We start from the raw sequence: 21550 nt of genomic DNA on the forward strand, positions 1-21550 counted from the left end.
TGAGAGAGGTGTCCGTGCGTGCGGCATCGCTTGCAGAGCCGGGCCGGGCTTGGCTCTGGGTCGGGTCTGTCGCATTCGCGGTTGGAATTTCGCTCGCTCGTTTAGCTGAACAGTTGCGTGCACGGATCGAGTAGACAGCCACACTGATCGGAACTGCTGTACCAGCAGTGCTTTTCTGATTCCAGCTGTGTTCTGCTTCTGTTACGTGGGAAACCCTAGTTACTTGACGGGGTTATTTAAATGTGTAACTATGCACCTAAGAGGAGATGCTTTTGGATTTTAGTTGTTCCGTGGTTTCCTTCATCTTGTCAGGCTTTGAAGTCCCAGGATGGGTTCATCAGCAGGCTTAAAGACTTTGCTCTGTTTTGCATTTTAAGTCATGCAAACGCTACTCCAGTGTGCAGACGGTCTCACAAGTCATGCAAGTAGAAATGAAAGTGTTTTTGTAAATTGTAGGCTCAACTCTGATAAAACACATGGAATAACTTATATTGTCTGTACACAGAGAAATGTAACACCGTGACCGTAAAGGGAGACAGCTATATATTTGCATATACTATTGCCTATAAGAACATGCTTTGTATATAGTATTACTTAGACTTTGGAACACAGTTTGCGCAAGTACTACCTTTCCTTCCTGGCCCTCTTGTTCCATCTTTTCTGGATGGATGTACTTTTCCTGAAAAACTGGGTGGTGGTGGATCACAGGGATGTTGCAATGATTGGGTGTGCTATCTGCTGTTGTGCAGTCTACCCTACCCCTCCCCTGAAGACGTAAATGGGTCTTGTTTTTCAAACTTTTTTCTCCATAGGTTTCCATGCTTTGAGCTTCACCTGCACTGTCCAGATAAGAAGCCCACTTTCCCTCCCTTATCCTATCTCTTCATGTTTACTATTCTCAACTTCTAGAGAGGGGAGGCCACCAGAATTTCTATTGGGGTGGCCCTGGACCTGTCTTGAGGCCCCATCTCTCCTATAAAACTCTGTTTACTGCCTGCTTGTTAATGTATTTGAGGTGGAGTTTGCCTTTCACTCCTTTCTTGGAGCTCCACAGCAGCTGTGGGGTGGATAGTTCCTCATCAGTCCATCCCCTTCACCACACCTTTTACAGGAGACTAAAGGAGGGAGGCACACATTTTGAGCACTTCAGTGCTTTTCCCTAGCATTAGTTCTATTTTTCAGCTTTTTCTCTTTTAATGCAATTATTTTACTGATTTAGCCTGTTTTTATTGTTTGAGTGAGTAGTAGATGGAGGAAATTGCTCTGATTCTTGAAAAATTTTGTTGTCCTTCATGGGCCTGAAAATAGTTTTCCTGAAACTAAGATTATCTTTTACAACTGAGACAGAAATAAAGTGAAATTAAATCTGGTGCAGTTATATACTGTGGTTGACTGCCTGAAGAGTTGAAAAGACATCTGTGTTCACTCTGAGGTCTGCATTTGTTACTTGCAACAGTCACAACAGAAATCATTATGTGCATAAACTGTCAAATATTAAAACATACATGTCTGCATATATGGAATATCTATGTTTAAGGGCATGGGCTCGCTTTATATACAGTATTAAAAGTTTTAGGGACTGACCCTGGCTGAACAGGAGAGAAAATAGACTGAAAGGCTGATGGGTCAAGATAAGTATAGGGAGAGATCATGCACGAGTTTCTTTCGCAGGCAAAACAGACTCAGCTTGGGGAAATTAGTCTTATTTGTTGCTTATCAAATCAGAGTAGGGTAATGAGAAAATAAAGTAAAATATTTAAAACACCTTCCCTCCAACCCTCCCTTTATCCCAGGCCAAATTTCACTCCTGACTTTTTTCCATGTGCTCTCCTACACCAGCTGCAGTCTGTTCACCACATGTTGTTTCTGCCTCTCCCTCCTCCTCGGTGGGAGGACTCCTCACACTCTGCCCCTGCTCCAGCGTGGGGTCCCTCCCATGGGAGACAGGCCTCCATGAAGTTCTCCAATGTGAGTCCTTCCCACAGGCTGCAGTTCTCCACAAACTGCTCCAGCATGGATTCCCCATGGGGCCCCAAGTCCTGCCAGCAAACTTGCTCCAGCTTGGGCTTCCCATGGGGTCCTGCCAGGAGCCTGCTCCAGTGTAGGCTGTTCATGAGGTCACAGCTTCAAGACACATCCACCTTCTCCAGTTGTCACCCTCCATGGGCGGCAGCTGGATCTCTGCTTTACAGGGGACCTCCATGGGCTGCAGGGCACAACTGCTTCACTCTGGTCTTCACCATAGTGCAGGGAATCTCTGCTCTGGCTCTTGGAGCATGTCCTCCCCCTCCTCTTGGTGTCTGTGAGCTGCTTCTCTCACATATTCTCACTCCTCTCTTTTGGCTGCTGTTGCACAGTATTTTTTTCCCCCTTCTTAAATCTGTTATCCCAGAAATGCTGCCACTGTTCCTGGTAGGCCCAGCCTTGTCCAGCAGTGGGTCGTGGAGCCTGCTGGCATTGGCCCCTATTGGACATGGGGGAAGCTTCAGCCGCTTCTCACAGAAGCCACACCTGCAGCCTCCCTGCTACCAGTATCTTGTCACACAAACCTAATGCAGAAGTTCTCGGTTACTTTGATGCATGTGTTTCTGAAATGCATGGAGGCATTACTTCATTTCTATGAAAATATTTATTTTCATATTATTTAACTTTATTCATAAAATAATATTTATTAACATAATAATATTATATATTATATTTATTGATATAATACTATATAATAATATTTATTAATATTTAACTTTATATAATAATATTTATTTTCATATTATTTAACTTTATTTCCTATGAAAACCTTGGCCTTTGCTTTCTTGCTGCTTTTCTTACCTCACAGTTTTGATGTTCCTTATCTGTAGAGGCATAATACTGAAATCTTGAAAACTGGCTTCAGTGTGGCATCATGCATACTTTTCACTGCTGCTCAAGGTCCCTGTCAGGAGGGTAATGTTCTCGCCCCTTCAGTCGTTTTTGGTTTACAGGGGAATCACTTCTGTTAATAGGCAAATCATAGAATGAATAAGGTTGGAAGGGACCACAGTGGAAAATCAATTGTCTTCAGTTTTCTATTTGTTTAATGAAATAGATGGAAATTATTTACATGAATTTTCTCTTACTGCAAAAATTTTCTCTTGATCTAGTTACTACTGTAATGCTGGGGCATTTTATAAATAAAAGGGATATTAATTTATAGAATCATAGAATCTTTTAGATTGCAAAAGACTTTTAAGATACTTCAGTCCAGCCATAATTTCTTATACATTTTTTCTTTCTGAGAATAATTACATCATTTCAATATCTGCATTAAAAAAAGTTGCTTAATTTTACCCATTATGAATTTTTAATTGCTTTTATTTGAGCTAATCTTACTGTAATCTAATATGCAACCAAATTACCTGCAAACATAACTTTATAAATTTAAGTACTCTGTGTTTGATAAACTGGGCAATGGATCCTCTTTAGAAATAAATGAGGATGTGATCCTGTCAAAGTCAGACTGTACTAAAATAATTAATTTTCTATATATAATAACAGGCTGTCAAAAAAAAAAAAACCCAAACCCCTTTTCACCTGTACATGCTCCATTCATGCATGTATAGAGGCTTACTGGAACTCAGCTGTATCCTGTGGTGTCTTCACTGGGCACTGTCTTCACTAGTGTCAAATTATCCTGTTGATGAAATTTGTAATCTTTAGCTTCAGCTGGATAAAAATGCAACACTGTGAGGTGCTGTAGTGAGTTCTATTTCCTGGCAAATTCCTAACTGCCTTCATTGTGAGATCTGTTTCATGAACTGGATGTGTGCATGCTGGTGAGTGGTAATATGCAGTGATAGTCTGACCTAAAAGTGTCAGACAATTCATTGCCTTTGGTAATGCTGTGTCCAAAATAAAGGCATGAAATCTTCAGAGCAGATGGTTCAGGCATTTGTCATAAATCTCAGTCACAATGGCTTTGATTGTTAAGAGCTACTAGAAGATTGCCTCTAGCAACAGAACATTTTCCCAACAACAGGAGAGGATTTCATAACTTCAAAAATTGGTGTATTAATCACTTTCATTCAGTAATGAAAAAAATGAAGGGAGGTGAATCAATGAGTTATATTCCCTGGGTAGGTCTTAAAGTGCATATTTATAAAACTGAAGTGTGCAGTATTTTAATATGGAGGCATCTAACTCAGATCTGAATTCAGAAGAAATTTTCACCCTGGAGATCCCACTGGCTTAAATCTGATTGTATGACATGCATTTGAGCATCTCTTTCAACAGTAATGACTTTTTTACAAGTCATACACAAAGTTTGTGTTGGGGTAGGGTCATGAAATGAGCTGAAGTTTCTTGATATTTTCCTGTATATTTTGAAAAGTCAGGTGTCTGCTGGTTTGTTTTTCTGGTAGATGTTAAATCCCCATAGCAAAACGGTGTTTTGGTCATCTGAGCCAAGAACAAGTGCAAAACCAGCAATAATGTCTTTTTAGAACTGAGTATTATTGTTAAATATTAGCTAGTGACAGAATCACAGCCTTGGGTCCTCTTTTTGGCACCTTTGTATTATTTCTGAGCACAAGTCATCCATATTACTTAATTCAAATAACTATAGTAATTTCTGAGACAGAGCAATTGGACCAAGTACTGAAGCACATAAATATATTTTTGCCTTTTCTCAGTTAAAGAATATTAGAGATACTAAAATTAAGTAGCAATAAGCTTTTTCTAAGCATTCCAAATCACAGTAGTAAGGTATAAATGATGGAGTGGTGTTTCTTACAAATAAAATTTTGCATTGCATCCCTAACTACAGGGTATTAGGATCTAAACACAATTAAAATTATATTCTAAACTGTATGTTATTAGAATATTGAATAGCTTTGATGACCATTTGTGAAGTGAGAAGAATTAAGTTTAAACAGTTTTATGTTTCAAACCAGTAAAATTTTTATCTTCTGCATTAGAATCTATTTCTTTATTGAGTTTATTTAGTGAAGTAATTAACAAAAGTACTTTTTACCAGATCAAGACTGAAGGCATTTGTTCTGAGGCTCAAGTCTTAGGCTGTTCTTTACAAGTTTTTCCCGCTTCTATTTTCCAGTGCTGCTCAGAGGAGAATCATTCTCTGCCCAGGTGCTGTGCAAGCTGTGGCCTCACGGCTCTGTGGGTGCTTCCATCCCTGATTTACTGCTGGGGTGCCTGGGTGCTTTTAGCACCCGTGAGTTTCTGAGCTATGTTCACTTCTATTGAAGTCGAGGAAAGAAAAATATCTAACAGCTTTTGGTGTTTGGTTATTAACCACTGCATCATAGGTTTTTATCTTTTTTTGTCATCATGTTTATTTAAGTGCTAAGCCATCCAGAAAAACCCAAACCCAATTTTTACACTGAGGTCAGTTGTCTTCAGTATAAGGAGTTAGTTATGAGGATTTCCAGTGATGCAGATTTTACAAGACCAGGTTCTGATGCTCATATTAAGTTTTTCTTATATCCAGTCTCTCTAAATTGATTTTTTATGCTTCTTACCAATTATAAGCCTGGAGGAAAAACAAGTGCTGTGCTCTCCTTAATACTGAAAGATCATTTGCCCTGCAGACTTTCACCTTTCTCTCCTTCCTTTCTTCTTTCCCCTTGCTTTCTCTTCCTTTCTATCCTAAACCTTATTTTCTGTCTTTACTTTGTAGAATATATTCCCCAGGCAACTTACTCATATTTTTCTTTACCCTCTTATCCAAATATGGCACATTAAGCAGTAGCACATATATTCTTATTGTGAATCATTGGGAATGCTCTGATGTTTAGTAGGTAACAACAGATTACTCACACATCTTATCAATGAAGCTTTTCTTACTATTTTAGGATGTCATTTGCCATTTTCTCATGTCCATATTATTGATTTATTAGCTTTTCAGCGGACATTTGGCTTAGTCTGCTTGGAGAGAGAAAGGTTGAGATGACTAGTATTGATTAACAGCTTCCATAGCCCTATAATTTCTACCTAAGTCTGATGAATGGGGCTGCAGCTGTGTCTGGAAGATCTACTCTCATCTGCTGAAGGCAGTAGAAATACAAACCTCATGCAGGCACCGCTGTCCTGAGTGTTCCTGTTCTTTGATTTGTCAGTGCTACACTAGTGTGTGTAAGTGTGCCTGTGTGTATGGAGACTTCATGATTAGAGGGTGACAGTCTCTCTTTGTTGTGATAGCTGGTGGGCACAGTTGGTGGGCTGGGAGGACGTGATCGGAGGTGCAGCAGTGCTTAGGTTCCAGGCACTGCCATCAGGCTCCAGAAACCACTCAGCATTTCTTGATGTCACCAATCACCTCTTTTGACATCTCCCCATCTCATTCAGAGTGATCAGTGGAAGATGTGTTCTCAGGTCTTTCGCAGGAAATGACTAAGGCATAGAAAAATCCTTAATGCAGGGATTTGCACAGAAGAGAGGTAATTCTTAAAGGCATAATGAGACATATTAGGCAAAAATGGCATGTCAAAAATTTATTGGGACATAGTGCCTGTTGGACACAGGATGCCTGATTAAATGAGCATTTGTTGTATTTGTCTTGTGCATAGCTGAGTCTTAACTGGGAATAATTAAGTATCTACATACTCCATGTGGCTTTGTTTAAAGGTACATGCAAGGTACAGGAATGGGTCCTGAGAGCTGCTGTTACAATATGATGCAGCAAAAGTAGCTGAATATTTTGATCTACGTTTTCTTGATACATCATTTTTGAATTTAAGAGATGCAGATGAAGACAATTCAAGCAGAGTTTTCTTTCATAAGAATGAGGGTGCTGTCAGCAATTTAGATTTCTCTTCCAATGCATTGCAGGGCCTGCCCACTGGAAGGAGGTTTTTCCTGTTGCTAATGGAGACCGTCAGTCACCCATCGACATCAAAACTGAGGAAACCAAGTATGATCCCTCCCTCCGTCCTCTAAATCCCAGTTATGATCCAGCTTCTGCTAAAATCATCCTTAACAACGGGCACTCCACCAGTGTGGAGTTTGATGACACCGTCAACAAATCAGGTTTGTTCCTTTACTGTTGCACTGTGACTTCCTCCACCGGCTCCTAAATAGAGTGCCTACCACCTGGGCACATCTCACTACTGGGTATGAACTCCTTATAAACAGTAAGGCTTTGCTTCTCTGGATGAGAGATTCCTTTTTCCCCTGTCTTTCAGCACGATACAGTGTCGGAACCTACTTGGACACAAGTTCAAGGTTGTGTTTCTCAGAAAGTGCTGGGATTCCCTACTCATAGGAGTGGTTTGATCCAGCTGGATAGTGCCATCCCCCTGTTGGAACACTGTTGTGTACAATTTTTCAAATGCTGCTCTCTCTCACTGCAGATGAATCCTTTATGTCTCATTACAGGTTCATTCCAACTGAATCGCTCAAATCTCTTATCTGAATTTAGCTGCAGGTTTGGTTATATGTTTTTCCCCTTTTTAAAACCTATACTCAGACTTCTTGTGTCAAGTAAGAGCCAATACAGAACAAATGAAATAGATCCCAATTAATCCCTTGTCTTCTTTGAAAAGTATTATTGCCCCCGTCTTTTCCAGGAGTATGTAGCTTCCCTTTTTGCAAACAATAATTCTTATTTAGAAGTTCTCTGGTTTATCATAGTCGTTGTGATATTAGTGCCTTCCTCTTTAAAACCTACTCTTGGATTTTGGGCAAGCCAGCATGCCTCCCCTTGAAGCTGTAGGAGTGCAGAATCTTCAAGAAATAAAATCATTTTGTGGCTGTGTGAGGCTTAGCTGAGGATCCAAGACCATATGATGCTTTCACAAGGGTCAAAGCCAGAGAGGGACCAATTTTTGATGACCCCGTCCATTAGTCTTGAGGCCTTATTAGCTCATAGAGACATAGATGGAGACACCATCATGTTTTTGTTTCCTGAACAGTCTTAGTTTCAAATTTTCTGTCAACATTGGATGTTGCCTGAAAGCCACCAGCTGACCATCAATGATCAGTCTGACCTTGTGTCAGATGCCACGGAACTTCCCAGAATTAATCTCTGCTTCGAGCCTAGTAGACGCTGGTGAACTAAAGCACATCTCTTAGAAAAATATACAGTCTTGATTTCAAATTTTCCAGCGATGATGAACCTACCACAGCCTTTGGTAAGTTGTTCTAATTGTTAATTACCCTCACAGTTTAAAAAAAAAAGGTAATGAATGTGAATACACCAAGAACCTCTTCCACTCTCTTGACTCCATCCATTAAGTGACAGGGCCTGACACACAGTGTTTCTCTAGGCTTCCCCTGGTACCAAAGCTATGGTAATGTGATCCTCCTCTTACTGCTTTCCTCAGGCCGCATCTCCAAGGATTTAGTTCATATCATGGCAAAGCACTGACAGACACTGATCAGATAATTAAAAGATGGAATCCCCAGTCTCCTTCAGTAGACTCCATGTCTTCTATGTGTGGACCAGATTGTTCAGTCCACAACCATAAACTGAGTAATTCACTATTTTCCCTAATATTTGTCACTGACAAGCTTTATCAGTAATGTTTTTGTTTTCTTTCAGGTCATTGCTCAAAAAATACTGAATTTTCTAGGGCTTTTGGGGCACCCCTGTGAAGTAAGAACTCCTGCCATGTGTTGGTTTCATGAAAAAAAATCAAATTAATTGGTACTAAATATATTAGCATCTTCTAATGCATTATTAACTGACTTCCACATGAACTATTTCTTCACTTTGGTCAGCATTGGAACTGGGCTGTCAAGTCTATAATTGTTTGTGTAAGTCTGTTTATGCTCTTTGGTACCACATTAGCACCATTCTTTGAAACTGTTCTATTGATCTTCTTCCAGCATTTTTCAAAATTTGAGATACTGATACTTGCCTTAAAAACTTCTCACTGCCCTCTTCCTTAAGTACTGCTGGAATGAAAGGGTTTTACCATCACTGTGTGCTATGGCACAAATATACCAACAGGACATTTTCCACACTTTTCAGCAGAAGTATTTCGTGCTGGTGCATTTCTACATAATAGTTTTTCCTCAGCCAGTTAGAACAGTGATCATTACATGTTTCTAGGATCATTTGTCTCCAGGTTCACAGTCCTTAAAACAACGAATTTAAAAGTGCCACTGCCCCATCTCCTCTGTTGGCTAAGTTTATAGGCTGTGTAAATGTATGGTTTTGAGTTGAAGTTTTAAGGAAAATAAATATTTTTCCCCACAGAATAAACAGTCCCAGTTCCTTTTCATTATCCAAGCTACTTGTGTTAGCAAGCAAATAGGCAACTTAAAAATTCTTCTTTCATCTTTATTTGGTGTATTTTGCTCCTAAGAAAGTTTAGGTTTTGGACTAAACCTAAAAGAGAGAAAAAATTGCTATTGTCCTCCCTACTGCTCTTAATTTAAAAAACATCTGGTTAAATCTCCCATCATTTTCCCTTGAAATTTCTATAATGAGCCAGTAAACTATTCCAGACTGATTCCCAAATGCTCAGAGGACATATGGAGCTGGGAGAGTGGAGTGATTGGTTTTGCCATGAATAAGGAATCTTTCTGAGTGTAATTCACATTCAAGTCTCTGTGAAGAGATATTTTGATTCTAAGTCTGACAAGAAAATTACAAGCACTTGCAAAAGCAAAATAATGAAAAGCCCACCCATATGCATGTTAATTTGAATAGAATTAGAACAGAATAGAAATAGAACAGAGCAGACTAGAATAGAATAGAGTAGACTCTTTCAGTTGGAAGGGACCTGCAACGATCATCTTGTCCAACTTCCTGAGCAATTCAGGGCTAACAAAAAGTTAAAGCATGTTGTTAAGGGCATTGTCCAAATGCCTCTTAAACTCTGATAAGCCTGGGGCTTTGACAGCCTCTCTAGGAAACTGGCTCCAGTGTTTGACCACCATCATGGTAAAGAAATGCTTCCAAGCATCCACTTTAAATCTTCCCTGGCACAGCTTTGAGCTTTGAGTTTGACACGAGTCCTGTCACTGGATACTTGGCAGAAGAGATCAGAAGCTCCCTGTCTGCTTCGCCTCCTCAGAAGTTGTATAGAGCAGTGAGGACACCCCTCAGCCTCCTTTTTTTTCCAAACTAGATAAACCCAAATACTTAGCTGCTCCTCATAGGACATGCCTTCCAGCCCTGGCTAATTGTCAGTAATATTGCAGTTGTACGTTGCATAGGTAGCATTGGCTTAATTTTATTTATGTCAGTATAAGCTGCTTTTCCTCAGACTTCAATCTGATATAACTGGATCCAGTTGCAAATGAAGGAAAGAGCCCTGAAAATTTGTTAAGGTCCACCTATTTTCCTCCAGATTTCAAAGAGGAAAAGAAATTCTGCTGACATTACATTTTTATGATCCTGCTCATTATTCATAAAACCTGTATTTTGAGCTTAATTTTTTAGTGATTCTTTTGAATATAATCAAGAGAGGAAACTCTTGAATATTGCAAAATAAAAGTATTTCCCCATTTTCTGAGAAATATCCAACCCATTGCAAGACAACCTTGACAAGAACAGCATACCCTTTAGTGGGCCATAACCCACTAATCTGCTCATAAATACAATTTTCATAGTCATATCCTTGACAGGTGAGGGTTTCTATAGTACTTCCAAGAAATGGGAAGCCTTCTGAGACAGCTTATGAGCAGGAGCAGAGGACTGTCCGAAGACTGAAGTCTGATGTGAGGTTAGAGGATGTGTGTAGAGACTCCCGTTCTCTCGGTGAAGCCTTTTCCTCTGCTTGGGTTTCCAGTGCTGACTGGGGGGCCACTCAGCGGGACCTACAGGCTGCGCCAGATTCACTTCCACTGGGGATCCAATGACGAAGCCGGCTCTGAGCACACGGTGGACGGGATGAAGTATGCAGCAGAGGTAAGGCTTTACATGGAGTCATCTGTACCTCTAAGCTTGTGACTAGTTTTCCATTGCAAAAATAATGTTGCCCCTCCTCTTCCTGCTTTTCATCTTCCCCTCATTTTATCAAAAAGACAAGCAGTCTTCCTGAAGTGTTGCATGTTTGGTCCTTTCTCAAAGGAGAACCTCTTTGAAAGCTTTGGAGAGGATTAGAAAAGGAGTACAGAAGACAAGAGCTTGATAAAAGACTTAATGTTCAAGAGTTATTTTAAACTTTGTCTTTCATTGTTTCTTCCTTGGAGAACATTTTCAAAGTCCTCTTCAGTGACAAACCACAGAATTACTGGATTTGGGGCCTGTGTAGTGTAAAGTTTATGCAAGACTTAGGAATGATGCATTTTGTGGTGCACTTAGCAATGTGGTGGTTATAACTTTGAGAACCATGCTTTAATATCTGTGAGATGCCTGCTGTCTGTGGGGTACTGTGTTTCAGTGGAGGTGGTGTGCCACAGGGAGAAGTACACCATCTGCTCTGGCATGGAGCATTCACTCCTGCTCTATCTCCTTTGGTACATTTGAGTAATCTGCAGGAAAAAGTACTCAGTACAAGATTCCTCTTTACAAATGGAAGTAACATGGAATATTTTGATGAGATTGAGATCTTTAAAAACAGATGATACAGACAGTGTCAGAATTTTCTGGGGTTAAAAAGAAGTAAAAAGTGTAAAAATAAGTGGACAAATAAAAGGCATAATACTACAGAAGAAAAAGATGTAATGTGTGCACTGTGATGTGATCAGATTTTACTAGAAATGCTATAAGAGATACTGGTCAGGAAAAAAAAGATCAGTTTTCTAACACTAATGGGGAAAAGTGACATTTGCAGTGTTTAAAGGCTTATGTTTTCCACAGGAACCAGGTGAGATGGAATATAAAGAATTAATAAAGGTGCTTTAAAACCATTAAGTACCAAACCCAAATTTCTAGCTGAGAAAATATGTATGTTTCCCATCTAAGAAACCAAATGGAAGGAGAAAATATCTCTGAATTTCTAGCCAGTCTAAAAGCCTTTCTGTTACCTGTTGGTTGGGTAACCCTCCACAAGAAGCTCTCTAGATGTCACTTTGGCTTTGGGATAAGAAACTCAGAATTAAAACCAAGGCTTCTGAATATTGTTCACAAAAAAGAAAATACCTGAGAAGGAGACATGAAGATGGTTTCAGTGCTCACCTTTTTAAGGAAGATGTGCAAGATTTCAAGGAAAAGCATTAACTGAATTGAAGAAAGAATTAATGCACAGGTAAAGAAGACTGCAAGGTTTGGCCCCTAAGCCCACCGGGAAGCAGAAGGGATCCATGGCTCCATTCTTTGTGACAACATACGATCTGGTCAAGGTCTCTTCACAAGCTGCAGTGACAGAGCGGTGGTAAGACGGGATATATTCCTTAAAGAGAAGTCTCAAGCCACTGAGAACGGGTCTGTACCCAAAAGTGTTTCACGCTCTGTTTGTTTGGGGGTTTTGTTTTTGGGAGGGTTACCTTGTTGGGGATTTTTGGCAAAGCTATGAGGGAGTGGGCTTTTAGTAGCTGTGGGAATTTTCCTTTTTGTTCTTTGTTGGGTTGTTTTTGGTGTTTTTTTTTTTTTTTCCAAATCCACAATAAAAGTAATTTCTGACTGAGAGTATCTGTTTCCTTTTTGTGTATGTAAAAATGTAATTGTTTAAAAGTTGTTCAATATAGGTTCTGTGAACTTACAATAGTGAGAGGTGCAGACACTATGAGCTCCAGGATATTAATGCACTTGAGGAAGGTTTAGTGGACTATGTTCTCTGAGGAGGTATACTTACAGCTTTTTACCAGCTAGGCTAGTAGTTCAATGCCTTAGAAAGCCTCGGGCAGCCTAGAGAGGTAGCATGGGCAATCCAGCATTTCAGTAGCTCTAAAAGTGGTAAAATGGTAGCTGCAAATCTAATACCACCAGCAGAAGCAAAGAGGGAGAAATATAGCTCCCAGGTTGCCTAATTTCCCACAATTAGAAGCTTTCAAAAAGAAACAGAAGCACACAGATGTTCGAAGAAAGAGTTGCAAAGCCAAAAGAGGGCGGGCCCCCCCTTGGTCCTTTCTTTTATTCGGAGAAGGGGAAAGGGGAGGACTGGGGGTGGACCTGGGGTGACCGGCCAGTCAGACACTGCTAAAGAGTCTGAGTTACATTTGGTTTTGTCCGAGCTTGGAACAAAGGAGTTCAGAGCACATGACAGAGGCAAGTGTCTTGGGGAGGGGAAGCTCAGAACAGGCAGCAACAGTTCTCCTGGTTTAGTTTATAATATTCATAGCAACTTTCCTTCAAGGATTTCTAAAGCTGTGAGCCAGCATGTGTGTCATTGTGTCTGTATGTGTATTATTACTGACTACAGTGGGATTCCTTACTTGCTGGAAGTAATGTTTCAGCACTTTAGAGCCCAAATGCTTAACAAACATTGGTATCAAGTAAGACCAAGTAAGAGTTCCATTTTAGAGATATGGAAAATTGAAACTCATAGAGGTTAAGCAAGGATTGATACTTAGAACAAAAATCTTCGTACTCTTAGATGCCTATTTCAACCATGCAGCTATGTTGCTTCACAGAAATCCTTTAAAACAAGTTTCAGCTTTCCTAAATTGTTCTTACTTTACTTGTCTTGTAGGTGCTGTATTCCAAAAGGAAGCCTTTTTTTAATGGGTTCATTCCAGTTTAAGTCATTGAATGGAGTTGCTTTTCAGCGTTCTTAAAGTTCAACATCTGAAAAGATGGTCACCAATTTTAGAAAAGCCAATCTCATGCCCTGCTCCTGAGCATCTTTATCTAAAAACTGTGTGTAATAAGATTTACTAATCCATTGAGGATTTGTGAAAGTAATTTATGTTTGTGAAGTACTTAGACTTAAGTGCTGTGTGAGTGTGCTCTCTCCAGTTTGGCAGTCAGACCACTGCTCAAGGCTGGGACATCCTGGCACTTCCTAGGAAGGACCTCCCATCATGAAGTGTGGTCAGGAATTAGGAAATCTGGTTTAGCAGGAGGGACTTAGGTGGCATGGAAGTAGGCATCACAGGCTTTTCCCACCTGTCTGGGTAGTGTCTTTAAGCTTCTTAAGTAAATATGACAGGACACTTCCAGAATAATGCATGCTGGAAATGCAAATGCTCAAACCTGAGATAATCAAGCTGGTTGTAAGGGCGTCACTACTGGTAGTCATAGAAAATAGCATTTGAAAAGTGTCAAAAATGAAATGCTGACGTTCCCTTGAGCTAAACAAGGGAAAAAGGGTCAGTGCGAGTTTAATGTGTATTTGCCTGTTTTCTAGCTATTTATGTAGATGATTAATGTTGCTGAAAGCTTGATTAAAGAAAAAGAAGAGTAAAATACTAATGACATCCTCATTAATTTCAATCACTTTTTAAAATCAGCTGTAGTAAAAATGGATTTAAAACCTCTAGTTATATAACCATTGGCTTTTTTTGTCTTAACATCTCAGTTCAAATTCTGGAACCCAACAGCAATTTGACAGGCACTGTGGTGTGCCGATTGCTGCTGAATTTTTAATAATCCCAGCCACTGGAAATGCCCTTGCCATTTGTGTGAACTACGTATTTACTGATTTCATGAAATATCTGCATTTGGAATACTGAATGGTTCTGCATACAAGAGTGAAGTAGAGTATCAAACACAGTAAAGTTGTAATATTCATTTGCCACTGCTTGAGTTCAGCGAGAGTTGATGCTGTCTGTGTATCTTGATTTTCAGCTTCATGTGGTCCATTGGAATGCAGAGAAGTATTCCAGTTTTGTTGAGGCAGCTTCTCAGTCAGATGGATTAGCAGTCATGGCTGTATTTCTGAAGGTAAGATGAGAATGTTTTAGCCCTTGTAGTAAATCTGCCTTATAAGCCCAAAGAGATAATGGTGATAGTTGGTGTAATTATTGATACTTGTTTTATACTTATTTCCTTCATAGCATTTAGCTGCCAATGTAGGAAGCTGTGCTTCCTTTAAGAATACAAATACCAGATTAATAGATTATTCAAGACAGTCAAACTCTTCAGTTTGCCTAGTCTGCACACCCATACAACATTAGATGTGGAACTTAATTCAGCTGCCCCTATTTGGATCCCAGTAACTTGTTCTTGACTAGCAGGTTCCTTTAAAGGGACAACTTGATTTAAATGTTTCTTTAATGGCTTGTTTCTGAGCTGGTAGTTTCTTCTAGAAAATAATAATAATTTTAAAATGCAAAACCATAGACTGGAGAATTTCCTAATAGTTATTTTATACCTTTTTGCCTTTTCTACCTGTTCTAAGATTAAATTCATGCAACAGCTTCACTGACTTCTGTTTGAAGAAGCAGATGGGGAATTCAGACAATCTATGGCAAAAGATAGGGCTTTGGTCAATTCTGTGTTTTCTGGTGGCTGACACAGCTTCCTGAGCCGTTCCATGCAGCAGTTGCAGAGAACTGCTTTGGCAGTTCAGTAATTCTGTCTTTCCAGTTTGCATTACAATGACTCAAGGGAAGTATCACTGGATTTCTTAGCACACAAATTCTGTTTGGAATGTTCTTATGTAAAAACAGTGTTTTCAGTGTTATAAGCAATTTAAATTTCTGTTGTTAGTCTGTAACTTTCAATATCCCACATATTAAAACCTGAAAAATAAATGGTTTCTGTTCCCCTGTAGTGAAAAGTTTGTAATTCTTTTGTGGCTGAAATAATTACTATGGGTAGCCAGAATACTATCAGCAAGGGAGTGGATCTTTTTTATGACCAGTATTACTTCTAAGGACCAACTAGTTGCAGGCTTGTACTCACAAAATGCAACAGACCTTACAGTCACTTCAGTACAGTTATATAAAGCAGTTTCATTATGCATTTGCTTTTTATTAATTTTTGTTGCTTTTCTCTGGAGCTCCAACGTTTCTTTGTTCTTTGGTGTTAATAGATTGGTGAATGCAACCCTCAACTGAAGAAGATTACTGACCGCTTGGACACCATCAGAGTCAAGGTGAACAAGTGCTTCTGAAAGAATACTAATACTTGTGATTGCTTTTGTTGGGGTTTTTCATTTTAGATAGGGTTTTTTATTTCTTGAAATCTGGCTGCTATTCCCTGCACCTTCATGTTTCCTAATCCCTAGCAATTTATATCTGATTTGACACAGTTTATGTGTATTCTGTTTAGGTTGAAAACTAAATAGACAAAACATATTTTTACACAGTAAAAGATCAGAAGAAAAGGCTAATTCCTCACAGAACCCAGTCTCTGATAAATATGTTGCTATGAGGATAGTAACAGGGGAAAAACATACTTTATGGAAGGTTGTAAAAAAGATGAGGGAAAGACTTCCTCTCCTGTTTTGCTGAGGTACAGAGTGAGAAATAACCTATTGTTTGTGTGAGAGAAATCAGCCAGACTCTCAACATGATGTTTCAGTCAGACAGCTCTGGCCTGGTATGACGTACAGGAAGAAGCAGTAGTAGCTCCTGGGAGGAGTGAGTGGGGAGGGAAGGAAGTGGCAGTAACCTGTGGGGTTACTCTGCCAGCCCCCAGAGACCACCTCGAAAGTCTAACACCTTCTCTCCTCTCCCCACAACTTCCATCTCATGGTCATGTGTAACTCTGGGGAGTTTGTGCTATCATGACACCTTTGATGGTGTCCTGCCGGCATCAAGGAAAGCCACAGCAAAGCTGTCACCGAGGTAAGACCTCATCAGAAGGGCACTGATGAGGACCTCCTGTCATCACCCAAGATGCTCCCAGCCCACCTGATAGTGGAACAAGCTCTACCTCCTTTGGCGTGATTTACCTTGGCCTCTTGCTTTTAAATAATATTGCCCTGGTATTTCTTTTTCTTTTATTTCTTTCCAGGGGAAAAAAGCACTATTCACAAACTTTGATCCCAGCTGTCTGCTTCCCAAGTCCCTGGACTACTGGACTTACTTTGGCTCTCTCACTGTTCCACCTCTTCTTGAGAGTGTCATCTGGATTGTTCTGAGAGAGCCCATAAGTGTTTGTTCTGAACAGGTATTTTTGGATTTTTGACTGCTATAGAAATTGCTTTTGTAAAACTTGAAATTGTAAATGCCACCCAAAATTACATTTTCTTTTGCAGGCCTTGGCACTGCAGACCTTATAAGATTTTCAAAAGGGAAAATTTGTATATCAAATTTATTCTGACTTCTTGTTGCCTTTCTTGCTGTAACAGCTATTTATTATTAATTTTTAAAAATAATCTGCATACTGTAAAAATTAATAATCAAAAATAACCCACGGGAAACTTAAAGAAAAAAAGAATTGTGTTGACACTTAGAAATTCTGGAATTCCAGTTGATTTAATTATTTGCATATCCTGCTCAAACCTCATCTTTGGCATTTTTATCTGGCAGACAAGTAGTAAATTTTTTCTTGCATTCCAAATACATAAAACTTGATGAATTTACTAGAATTGTGAAAAGTGAATACAATTGTAATAAGCTGGGGTTATGCTAGGCTGTTTTAGGAAAGCTGTGATACTACATAAAAGAGTCTATTTACATTCTTGTTAATGCTGCATGCTGTACCTTAACTTGGCAACAGTGACACCCAGCGGGCTAATCCTCTCAGGTGTAAGTAAAATTTTTCTGAGTAGAGACCACATACTCAGCAGAAATGGTGACTTCAGTCTTTGCTCAAAATGTTAAGACAGTTCCCTGAATGGGTTGCTTGTTAGGAAACCTCAAATTCTGTTTTTAACTGAAATTATTTATTTGCTTAATGAGTGTATTTTTCTCTTCTGTATCTCTTCACTCCCCTCAGTCTGGCTTTGTAAGGCTCGCTGCAATATGTATGGATGTAGGATTGAAAACTTGTGTTAAGGTATCCACTTTCCAAAGACAAGCCATTGTTCAGGTTAAAAGCTTACTATTTAGGCAAATCAATAATTAATACATTCTAAAATGTGAAGTGCTGTATACAAACAGCCATGTGTAACAGGTTCAGAGGACATGGTGTGGGAAAGCGTCAAGTATAGTGATCCTTTATTAGTCATTTTTCATAGACTTTAGCTAATATTATGTATTAAAGTAGAAATATGCTATATTCTTCTCAATATAAACATGCATGCAGCCAAAGTGTTTGTTGCCAGTAATGTCTACTGTTGTGATTGATCAGTCAGCACTGTGACTGATACTATTCTACCATTTAATTTTATTCATCGAGTTTGCGTTTCTGTAGGGCTTTAGAGTTTACTACAGACTTCTTGTTGCACTTTTCAGGTTGAAAGGAATTAAAAATAGCTTTTAAGTTTTTAGAAACTTACAAGGAGCCTGAATTACAAATGTTAGCTTTAGAATGGGGTGAAGCAAGATAGCATTGATGTTTTTTGCTCTTAATGTCATTATGGTGCAATGTGCCATACAATTAAATGCTCTATTGTAATGGAATGCTTTCTGTGCTGCGCTACCTATGGTAACCTAGGAGGGAAGTAAGGGGATATAGAGAAATAGTAACTATTGGAAATATTAGATATTAAACAAAATTCTATACTTAGGTCAGAAATCAGGCTCAGATTTCCCAAGGTTTAGATATGGAACTCTGATAGGTGTTTCTGATGAGATCAGCATATGCTGAGTTATGCTTGTCCTGTGTCTTCACGAGGGAAGAATTTGGGATCTCTCCTGGTTTGAGTAAGTGCTAGTTGCAGAAGCTTTCTTTAGTGCCACACCTGCAATTCCAGGTTAATTCTGAATATACTCTGTGGACAAGGAAACATACATAGAATGTTTGTATGGTAAGAAACATAATCTTAATTTTTTGGCAAAAAGCATTTCAGAATCTCCAAACTATGAAATCCAACTAAAAATTATAACACCCCCTAGTATAAATCAAGTTATGGAAGACAAAATGTGAATAAAGGAAACAGGTAATCCTTATGCACAGTTTTGTGTTGACGTGTACTTTGGGATATTTCCTCAGTAGTCAACCTTTTTGATTTACAAGGATAGAAATGGTGAAATTGCCATTGCCCTCATGACTTAATACAATACAGTTCTGTTCTTTCAGGTGGAAAAAAAGTGACAAGTGTCTTTAATATTTACAAGTTTTTTCATGAGTATGGACATGAGGGTTTTCTGCTGAACATTATGTCTCTTTTGGTTACAGCTGGCCAAATTCCGCAGCCTCCTGAGCACTGCTGAAGACGAGGTCGCCTGCTGCTTGCTGAGAAACTTCCGGCCACCCCAGCCTCTAAGAGGACGAGAAGTCAGAAGAAATTAAAGGAGTAAAGCCAGTAGCCTCCCTCTGAAACCAAAGGCTGAATTAATTTTATTAGTTAGTATACTTTGTGATTTTTAATTTTTTTTTTGTGAGATGTTTAAACGAATAGGTGGTATTTTATTAGTGGTTTCCATGCAGTTATTTCTCACAGACAAGTATGTCTGGAGTTGTCACAGGTTCATCAATGTTAACAGGTCTGACTGGGTTTGAGTGCATTGGCTTGGCAGCACTGAGCCATCAGCATTGCATGCACAGAGGTCATTGCTCATCATAAGGGTCAAATGTGGTGAAGGAGTTTCCCAGATTTTGCCACCAAATTACTGAACAGGATCCCTGGTATTATTGACAGTATAGGATGTTCTGGGATTATTCTTCTAGTCTCTAACATAACTTTTAGCTTCTATATGAACCTCACACTGCAGTTCCCAAGGAAAAAATATGTCAAGGATGATGTAATGTCATTGCTGACTTCTGCAATACCGTGCTTACTTTCCTACAAAAAGCAGTAATGACTAACAGCATTTAAGTAAAACAGATATTTATATGATCCTGTTATTCTGGCTGCTTCATAGCAGTAATCATGTACTGATGGTTTTTTTTTTTAAAGCAAATAGTAAGGATTTTGTATACTGCAAGATCATGTCAGGTGGATTAGGTATTCCTGAATTTCACAATGTGACAACATGAAATTGTCCTGAAACCTGAAACTGCAAGGTGGAAGGGCATAGAGGGAGCTGTTTGTGCCTTAATCCAGTTTGTTGTATTTGGTAAAAAAGAAGGGACTATTACAGTGTATCTGTGTAACATCAGACTTTTGCCACTTAAAATCAAGAGGCAGGGGTAGCTGTTGTTCCAGACTGTTGCATGCTGCACTGCAAACCACATGCTGCTTACCTCTCATCTTGCTGTGGAGGACAGCACTACTCAGGTATAGAATGTCTCAAGGTACTGGCTGATGTTCTGTTGTCATAGTTGAACTTCAGTGGTTGCACTTATATTCCAAGACCAAAGAGAATAGTCAGAGTGAGCCAAAGAAATCAGAATCAAGTAAACATCTAATAAAAAGCTCAGCCCTCAATAGCAGTGTGTTGAACCATCTGTCTCTATGAGTTGACTTGAGCCTGTGTTTCTCTAGGAGCTTTTGTTATCTGAATGTAATTGGGGTTTTTTACACCAAATATTTTTATTAATGCACTTGCCATAGGATGTAGCTTAGGATAGAATTAGATTTACTCTCAAACTGTGAGAAGTACATAGTGAAATCCAGTGATACCTGAAAGAGGCAGCTAGAGGTTTTACTGGCAGCAGCTAACACCATTCTCTGTAGTGCTTCTGACAAATTCATCTTCCATGACTGCTCTCCTTGAATTCATTTTTTTTTTATAAGTTTTATATGCTCTGTCTTTTACCTCAATGGGTCATTTGATTTTAGATGAACAAACATGAGGGAAATCACAATCAGGATTCACTTTTTATGCTGTTTTAGAAAAATAAATTAGACATAGAGATATAGGTATTTTATCTTAGTTTAAGGTAGATGGACTTTTTTGTTTTCCCCTCCCCAGAATATAGCTATTATATCCTGCAAGGCTTCCCAATGCCTTTTGAATATTTTCTGAAGAAAAGAACACAAACAGACTATTGGATAAATAAAAAGTGTTTAGCAGCACTAAAAAGAAAAGAGGGAGTGTGTTGTATGTTTTCACAGCCGTTTTTTAGACCTAGGATTGGATCTTGTATGTTTCCCTGTTATGTGAGTAGCTACAGAATGTGAAAAAAATTACAAATTGCAGGAAGGATACAAAGTTTGTTTGCCTCAGAAGAGAAAGGAATAAGGCTACTGCTTCATATTGTAAACAGAAGTGTTATGTACTTTTTACGTATTGTAAACAGTGGAGTTGATCCAATGCTTTTATATTTATAAGGATTTTATCAAAATAAAAAATTGATTTTATGAATGTGTCTTGTATTTTCTATTGAAGAGCTTAAAGTTTTACAGAGAAGGCTTTATTTTTAAAATTAGCACCTGCAGCTTTAGGTTTGGAAAAAATTGTCACCTATTATTTGAAGTCTGTCTTTGGGCAGTATAGTATTAGGTATGTCTTTATGTTCCAAATAAAATGTTTTTGGCAGTGGTAAGACATGCAGTCAATTCTGCAAGTTCCTCATAGTGCATTTTTGAACTACTGACTATTTTTATAGTTATGCTAATAAGCTTTAGAAAAAATCATCATTCAGAGTAATTCCCCTTATGTGGAGATGCCATGTTCATGTTACATTGGCCTAGCTGAAAGTTAGTGGTGGCATCTGAAAAAGACTAGAAATGCTCGGTTGCCTGAAATCATTTGGGAGCAGCTTCTCAGGATATTCATCCCCTGCAATTGTAAAGTGAGAATATGGACACTGTCTCAGCTCTGAGCCCTTGGTTGCACCCTCAGT

At 39.0% G+C, this 21550-nt stretch overlaps 1 protein-coding gene across 1 annotated transcript; it reads left to right on the forward strand.

Moving 5' to 3' along the window:
- The first annotated feature begins 1953 nt into the window (after positions 1-1953).
- On the forward strand, positions 1954-21065 carry LOC103613433 (carbonic anhydrase 13). The gene is made up of 8 exons (XM_017731039.1): positions 1954-1968; positions 6789-7017; positions 8710-8745; positions 10731-10849; positions 14612-14707; positions 15801-15863; positions 16727-16882; positions 18998-21065. The coding sequence occupies exons 1-8, from the start codon at positions 1954-1956 to the stop codon at positions 19109-19111; spliced, it is 828 nt and encodes a 275-aa protein (XP_017586528.1). The 3' UTR covers positions 19112-21065.
- Positions 21066-21550: the final 485 nt, after the last annotated feature.

The sequence above is a fragment of the Corvus brachyrhynchos genome, unplaced genomic scaffold (assembly GCF_000691975.1).
Source record: "Corvus brachyrhynchos isolate BGI_N302 unplaced genomic scaffold, ASM69197v1 scaffold293, whole genome shotgun sequence".
Classification (NCBI taxonomy): Eukaryota; Metazoa; Chordata; class Aves; order Passeriformes; family Corvidae; genus Corvus; species Corvus brachyrhynchos.

What these genes read in the sequence shown, in the direction of transcription:
- LOC103613433 (XM_017731039.1), top strand. An exon ending in TGACACCGTCAACAAATCAG is followed by an intron (nt 7,018 to 8,709) that starts GTTTGTTCCTTT and finishes CACTTTGGTCAG; the next exon opens with CATTGGAACTGGGCTGTCAA. An exon ending in TCAAGTCTATAATTGTTTGT is followed by an intron (nt 8,746 to 10,730) that starts GTAAGTCTGTTT and finishes TTGGGTTTCCAG; the next exon opens with TGCTGACTGGGGGGCCACTC.